General features: G+C 53.7%; 1 protein-coding gene across 6 annotated transcripts; it reads right to left on the bottom strand.

The window, feature by feature from the left end:
- Nucleotides 1-881: 881 nt before the first annotated feature.
- On the bottom strand, nt 882-7334 carry etv5a (ETS variant transcription factor 5a). Of its 6 annotated transcripts, none has more exons than XM_078939836.1 (13): nt 7169-7334; nt 5989-6110; nt 5829-5919; nt 5704-5751; nt 5566-5616; nt 4603-4726; nt 4299-4529; nt 3938-4227; nt 3556-3618; nt 3422-3490; nt 3099-3268; nt 2913-3014; nt 882-2843 (listed from the first exon to the last, which is right to left on the bottom strand). In XM_078939836.1, the coding sequence occupies exons 2-13, from the start codon at nt 6034-6036 to the stop codon at nt 2616-2618; spliced, it is 1515 nt and encodes a 504-aa protein (XP_078795962.1). In that variant the 5' UTR covers nt 6037-6110; nt 7169-7334; the 3' UTR covers nt 882-2615. The 6 variants fall into 6 exon arrangements, with proteins under 6 accessions (XP_078795962.1, XP_078795958.1, XP_078795959.1 ...); XM_078939832.1 differs by having other exon boundaries at nt 3556-3705; XM_078939833.1 differs by lacking the exon at nt 7169-7334 and adding an exon at nt 6283-6754 and having other exon boundaries at nt 3556-3705.
- Nucleotides 7335-7658: the final 324 nt, after the last annotated feature.

The raw sequence follows: 7658 nt of genomic DNA on the forward strand, positions 1-7658 counted from the left end.
GAGAACACGTCAATGGAAGGGGGGGGGGGTCATCTACGATAGCACAAGGGGTATACCAAAAAGCTAGAAATACGTGTGAAAATTTTCTGTCGTGGAATATTTTGAATGCACTACAATGTACATGCTGTAACATCCCTACATTCTCACTGCTATTGTTCTATTGGTTCGGAATGTTCGTTGTGTTTTGTATAGTAATGACATGATTCTGTCAATGGTACAGACTGACAACATCTCCATGGTTTTAGTTCGACTTTGGAACTTTCCAGTGATCCCCAACAACAAACGGACTCAGGTAACCAGGTAAACGCATCCATTGTGACGTAAAGGGTGAACACCTGTCCCGTCTCTTGACGGTACTGTTAGCCATACCGCATTACCAGGAACTGTAGCGGTGTCGGCTTTGTGACATGGTGACACGTTCTGTAGAACCACTTCACATAGATAAAACATTTCCAAGAATGTTTTTACTAAAATGGTGGTTTTAACATGTTCTAGTAGTATTTGTCTCATGATGGAGAACTTTTCTAAAGGACATTTAGATAAAACTGTGGTTGAGTATTGTGAGTACTGCTTCAGAGTGAAGTCAGTCATGAACTCACCAAGAATCCTGTAACACGATTTGATTGGATTATTGAAATGAAACCAGCTGTCCCTAAATACCATTTTTCAATGGGGGGGGACATTTTACTCGTGCATTCGTCTTTACAATAAGACACTGATTGGCCTCAAATACCTGCCATCCGTGTTTACAGATACACAGGTGTGAGGCTGTACAGGAAGTTTACCACTAGAAAACAGGAAGTGATGTGTCTTTCCAGGAATCCGATGCTATAGATTAGCCCCTCCCCACTTTTCTCTGGTCACATAAAAGATTCAACAGCTTTCTAGTGTGGCTGATGATATTTATTAGCATTTGTACATGTGGTTAAAAGGATGTCACAGAAAATCAAGCAGGACTTTGGTTGAACATCCAGATGATCTTTTTTTCCTCAATCATTGATTGATCATTCTGACAGATTAATGAATCAGATGGATCATTTTTGTTTGGTTTGATTTATTGAACAACATTAATATTGTTAAAGCTTTTCATCGGTATTGAAGCATTTTATTAATATGATCAGATATTTTGGAAGATACCAATCCAGGTCTCTGTGAAATCTGAAACAGTTTGAGGTTTAAACGAAGAAAAAGGTGGACTGACTGGAACAGCAGGTTACCGTTTCCTCCCAAACTAACGCCAAACGTCTGTCCCAGCGCTGGCCAATAAACGATGGGGTCAGCTGTGGGGGTCAACAGTAAACTCGCTGTGGCACGGCAGCATCATCCCACTGAAAAACCACAATCTGTGTGGAACCAGAACCTCATCTGGACTTCATGACCTCATTTGGAGCCGTTCAGTACCGACTTGTTGGACTTCTTCCAGCAGCACACGGCTCTAAAACCTCAGGATCTCATGTTACCCCCCCATGCAGTGTCAGCAGTTTCTGGTTGTGTCAGGACAAGGCGGCAACGTTTCAAAGTAGAGTGTCATCAGAATTCCTGCTGGACCCGTCTGGACTCGGTTCTTTCATCAGACTTTTTGTCCAAAGGGGAAAATCTGAAATTCTTACTGAGGAACCAGAATCGATCAAAACGGATCCGTCAATTTCAGGAACTGAAATCAGATCTTCTGGCAGAAATCTAGTCGGATTTTTTGAATCCCGCCTTCCTTCTGGATTCTTCCAGTGATGATTGACAGTTGGGGGGAGCATGTGACTCAGAAATGAGGGCAGTCAGGCTGCGACCCCCCCACAGCAGGAGGAGGATGAAGCACAGCAAAATCCTGAAGGACTATTTATTGTACAGATTTTCATGAGGTGACCACGGGGGAGGGGCTGAAGCCTCACATGACATCATCCTGGCTCATGGTCCAGGTGAGGGGGGGGCCAGAACCAGAACAAATGCAGCCTGGTAGCAAAAATAGACTTTGTAGGAGACAAGTTTGGACCGAACAGAACCATGACAGAACCATGCAGGCAGAAGAGGATGCAACATTCATGCAGGTAACCCCGCCCCCAATTTAACAGGAGTGCTTGTTGACCCAGCAGGTGGGGGTGGGGGGAGAGCCCACATCATGCGTTAATGTTAAAAAAGACAGTGTGTGTGTGGGGGGGGGTGAGAGCGCCCCCCCAGAACTGCCTGAAACACAAACATCAGGACCTGACGAGTGGGGGGAAGGCCTTCATGATGTCATCGTTCGGTCGTGGCGTGGAAACAGTGTGACCACAAAGGGAAACTCCGCCCCCTCAGAAAAATTCCAGTGTTTCTAACAAAGGCAGATTGTCACTGAACCAGTCAGGTACGGGGGCCGTCTGTCCACTAAAAGCTGATGCTGCGAGACCTCGCTTGTTTGGGTTTCCACGGCAACAGCAGCTCTTTGCTTCTTGCTCAGAGAGGATGTGGAGTCCAGTTCCCCCTCTCAGGGTTTGCAGGCCCCTCCCCAGAGCAGAGGAGCGGCTTCGGCACCTCCTCCGGGAGCTCAGCCGGCTGTCCCTGTGCAGCTCCGCAGAAGGCGGCGAGGAGTGTGTGCACGTGTGCGTGCACGGGTGCGTACACGTGTGCGCGTCCGCAGCGGCTCAGTAGCAGAAGCCGTCAGACAGAAGCTGGCCCGCGCACTGCTCTGCGGCGTCCAGCAGGAAGGGGGCGGTGTCCTCGTAGTGGGTGAGGGGCAGCGTGTCGTCGTCCAGGACCGGCACACCGTCCGGGTCCACCTTCAGGCTGGGCCTCTGGTTGTCCGGGAAGGCCATGGAGAACAGTGCCTCGGGGTCGCACACAAACTTGTACACGTACCTCTCACCAGCGACCTGAGAAAGACAGACTCTGTCAGAACCCCCCCAGAGGGAAAGGGCAGGACTTGAGGGCGGCGGCCCCACCTTCTGCATGATGCCCTTCTCGTAGTAGTAGCGCAGCGAGCGGCTCAGCTTGTCGTAGTTCATGGCTGGACGGTTCTTCTGGATGCCCCAGCGCCGCGCCACCTGACAACAAAGAGGGGGCGGGGCGTACGCTCAGGCTCTGCTGTTGAGACGCCGGGAGACCCCCTCCCCAAAGGCGGGACTCACCTCCTCAGGCTCAATCAGCTTGAACTCCATGCCCCGGCCGGTCCAGGCGATGAAGTAGGCATTGGCGGGGTCGTCCAGCAGCGTCACCAGGAACTGCCAGAGCTGCAGGGAGCCGCGGCGTTGGTAGGGGGGCCCGTCCCGGTACACCGCTGGCTCCTGCTTTATTCTGGCTGTGGGGAGGGGGGGCATGGGGCTGTGAAAGATGGTCTGAAAAAACCCTGTGGTGGATCTGATGCCCCACTGCCAAAACCTGGATCTCTAGACGTGGGGGGCTGTCATGCTCCCATGATGCCTTTCTTTTACTAATCAGTTAGGGGTCTTACCTTCTAACCTCTCAGGGACCACACAGGTGTCATCAAAGTACATCGGGGCGTCTCTGTCGAAGGGGAAACCTGAAACAGACGCCCTGGTCAGAGGAGGCGGGGCTTCAGCAGCATCAGGTGGATGATGGACTTACCGTCATGGCTGCTGTGGTAGAAGCTTCCCGCTCTGCCAAACGAGGACTGGCAGTTCGGCACTTCTGCAGGGAAGAGGCAGAAAGTCAGAGCAGAACTTTGAGGTCCTGCTGCGGCTCGTCTGGACCTCTGAGCCCCCCCACCCCCACATTCTGCAGAGTTCAGGGAAAACTGATGGTCAACATGCCCCGCCCCCCAGGCAGGAACATCCACAGTGACGCAGGGACTTAGAGGCAGTAAGACCCTAAGAGGATTGGATGTTACGTCACCCCGTCCCACAAAGAGGAAAGTAAAGCTCACTGCAGGCTTTCAGTCTATGTAAGGGGGGGCAAGCAGTCTACATGTGAATCCACACCCACATGGGGGGGGGGGGGTCACACTCACCAGAGTCGAAGCTGAAGTCACGGGGCTCCTGCTTGATGGCCATGGGGTGAAAGGCTGCCCCCTGGGGGGGCACGGGGTTGCCCTGCTCGTTGTATCGGGGGTCGATGAGCTCCTGCTTAAAACCCCGGGGGGGCACGGCCACCAGCGGCTCGGACATCTGCCTGTGAAAGGAAGGCCGGCCGTCACGCGGTACCGCGCTACTGCTGGGGGGCTGTGGCAGGAAGCGGGGCGGGGCCTGGCTCTGGGAGGGGGGGACGGGCAGACAGGGCTCCGACATCTGTCTCTGGAACCTGCAGGTGGAGGTGTGCCTGTCACACGAGGGTCATACAGACGGGGAAAATGAGGGAGGAGGCGCGCTCACCTGTGCTCAGGTGTGAAGCTGCTAGCATCCTGGCTGATGGGGGGACAGGGCACCGTGAAGGGGGGGCTGTGTGTCACCAGAGCCCCTGGTTCTGGATGCTGCTGAAGTGGACATGCTGCTGAGCTGGGCATACGGGGGTGAGAGCGGGGGGATGTCACCCCACTGGAGCCTTCACAGGGGGAGGCAGGCGTGAGGGGAGGGGTCAATGGCTTAAACTTCCGGTCGCAGGCACTGTAGCCAAAAAGGAGGCGTGGTTATGTGGAGCAGGCGCCGTGACGCCTGTGCACGCATGCGGCAAACCTACCTGTGGCTGTAGAGGCACTTGTCTTTGCAGGAGGTGGGCGTCCTGTCCTGAAGACAGTGGGACAGCTCTTTGGGGGGGGTCAGCTCCCGTTTAATCTTGGCTGGAGGAGGGCCGTGAAACATCACTGCACAGGAGACAATCAGGGGAGCAGAAACCATCACCTGACTGTCAACAGCCAGAAATTGAAATAAATGAATCAAATGAAAACCGGGAAAATCTGGACTGAGGTTCAGCAGGTTTAAGTTACTATAAGGTCAGACCGACCAATCACAGCGGACAACGCACATGTGGTGTCATTCCATTCCATTCTGGTCCATTCCAGTCCAACGTGTGGAAAGACTTTGATCAATCAGATCGCTCAAGGTGAAGAAAACTTTAATGGAGTGGTTTTTAAAATAGATGGTTTTGATCCTCTTCTGATCTGTTCTCAAATCCTTCCCAGTCGTCTTTTGATGAGTATTCTGCCGTTTTTAGCCTAAATTATAATCCCGTGTCGTTTTCTAGGACCTAGTTTCTGCAGAGCAGCAGGAGTTCATCTCTGAGTTATGGGCGGGACTGCTGGCGTGGAGTAAGCCGCCCTCATTTCCCATGATGCCTTTGTTTACACTTTTTCCCGCTAGCTTACACAACCACTCCAAGCTAGCGTTAGCACTGCAACAGAAAGGGTGAACAATCTCCAGCCGTACGGTTCTGATCCGGATTCCAGGAAAACCAAGACGTTGGTGGATGTTTGTCTGTGGGGGGCGTTCCAAAGAACCCCCCTGTTCCCGCAGACGACCTTTGCCCCCACACAAACCCAGTGCAGCAGCCCACTGACAGAACCAAACGCCATCACCCCCCCGGAGCATTTCTGTGCTCCACTGCAGCAGAGCAGAGCGGCGTGCAGGAGAGTGGAAAATCAGATTAGGGGCCTCGCTCATGTGACGCCCCCCCGCGCCCCCCCGGAACAGAGCAGGTACTCACAGCTGTCCGACTGGAAGTCTGGAACAAACTGCTCGTCATCCGGAACGTGGGCTGTGGAGCGGGGGGAGAACGTCAGTGTCTTCGTTTGGACCGCATACGGGTCAGAAGCAGAGCTGGTTCCGCCGGTCCAGAACTCACCCTCAGCGATCCAGATCTCCTGCAGCTGGCTGAGGTCCTGGAAGAGTTCTGCGGGACAGGAACCAGGACCCGTTAGCTCAGAGGAACCCAAACACACCTGAGCGGCGCCGCCTCGCATCCTTTACCTTCCGTGTCCAGAGTTAGCTCCGCCTCCACAAACTTCCTCTTCCTGTCGCTCACAGGCCGGTTTGGAGACGACTCCATGGCTGCCGCCTGCTGCTGGGAGAGACGAGAACATCAGTCTGAGCCGCCACGCCTCAACCTGCAGCGCCGCGCGTGACTTACGCTGGGAGGAACCACGAAGGGGACCTGCTGGTCATAGAAGGCGTCCATGTTCTCTGATGGGGGGTCCAAAATGAAGGGGAGGGGATGGCGAGTGCTTTAAAGCCGCCGCTGTCCACAGGGCACTAAACACACAACAGAGACACTGAGCTCCACCTCCATTCAATGAGCACGCCCACATCATCATCATCGTCATCATCATCACCACAACCAGCATCTGAGGCCTATTTCACACACAAACAGCCTGGAAGGCGGCGTGTCCGTCCATGGAGCCGCCGCCAACACTAACTCTCTTACATAAACGGACTCTTTCGGGGCTAATCCACTTGGAGACGTGGATTCAACCACGTCCTCAGACTCCTGACACGCCACGGCTCCACGGGATCCACAGGAGCCGGTCTGAGACTTCCAGGTGGTTGTTGGACGAAGTCTCACTTCAAAGTGAGCGCTGTGCTTCTCCCCACAGAGTCTCATGACTCACTGCTCTGTTCTCTGATAATGGATGATGCATAAAGATCGCTGCTGGCAGTAATCACATTACTGTTCCCTGTAGTCCGGGGGAGGAGCTTCTGCCATGCAGGAACGCACTAGGACGAGCTGCCTGGTGGTTCTGATCCAATGCCATCGAAGCATCACTGCTGGAAACGACTGCGACGCTTCAACTTCTCTTAAAGTTTATAGTCGTCATCACAGCGCGTAGGAGAACGGTCCGTGAACGCAACACAGACACATGAACTCAGGCGGCAACACTTCACGGCCAGAAAAAAAAAAAACGGCTGAAAACGGCTGGATAAAGCAGCAGCGGCGGCGGCGGGGGGGGGGGGGGGGGGGTAGTCCACCCGACACTGCCTCCTGTCCCTCCCCCACCCATGTGCCCTCCCTTGTTTTTCTCAATGAAGTGAAACTCGATCCGTGTGGAAAAACAGAGCAGGGGGGGGGGGGGGGGGGGGGGAGTCCATTCATAAAATCACAAACAGACGGAGATGAGGCGCACCAGCGACTGCGCAGTTAACCCGGACCAGCACCAACGCACGTCATTCAGTCATTTCAGCGCGCGCGCGTCGAAAACCTGCAGCTTTCTGAAGTAAAACTGGTTCTGAAGTGACGCACTGAAAATTCTGTTGGAAAAAAAACCCAGACACCAAAAACAAGCTTTCCAAACAATTCCCGCGCTTCATCCTACCTTTAGCGCGCGCTGAACGTCTTCAGGTTAAACAGAAAACCGCTAAAAACGGAACCAGTACGCCGAACTTTGGAGAACCGACGCTCCCCGACTGAAACCAAAAGTTGACTGAGCGCTTCGCTGAAGCTCGCCTCGGTTTTGCCCTGGGCTCGAGCGCTCGCCGTGACGCTCGCTGATTGGTCGATTTCAACTGTCACTCAACACAGCAGCCAATAGCGGCTCGTAAACTCATGTCTTATTTCGACGGCGACATCCGACCAATCAGGGTTCGACAAAAGCCTATTTTTATGAATGGCAGGATTTCATTCACTGTTTTTCGAGCTCCGCTGCCACAGAGCGCGTTAAAGGGCCAGTCCGGCGTGGACATCACGCCTGCGTGATTTGCGTGGCGGACTGTCATGGCGTCACTCCGTCGGAACAAAGTGTAGCTTTCTGTGCGCTCTTTGGGCCATGAAGGTAGATTTAACCTCTCGGAGACAGACGCACGTGG

Source organism: Oryzias latipes, chromosome 21 (genome assembly GCF_053564925.1).
Source record: "Oryzias latipes strain Hd-rR chromosome 21, Olatipes_Hd-rR_3.1".
In the NCBI taxonomy this organism is placed as follows: Eukaryota; Metazoa; Chordata; class Actinopteri; order Beloniformes; family Adrianichthyidae; genus Oryzias; species Oryzias latipes.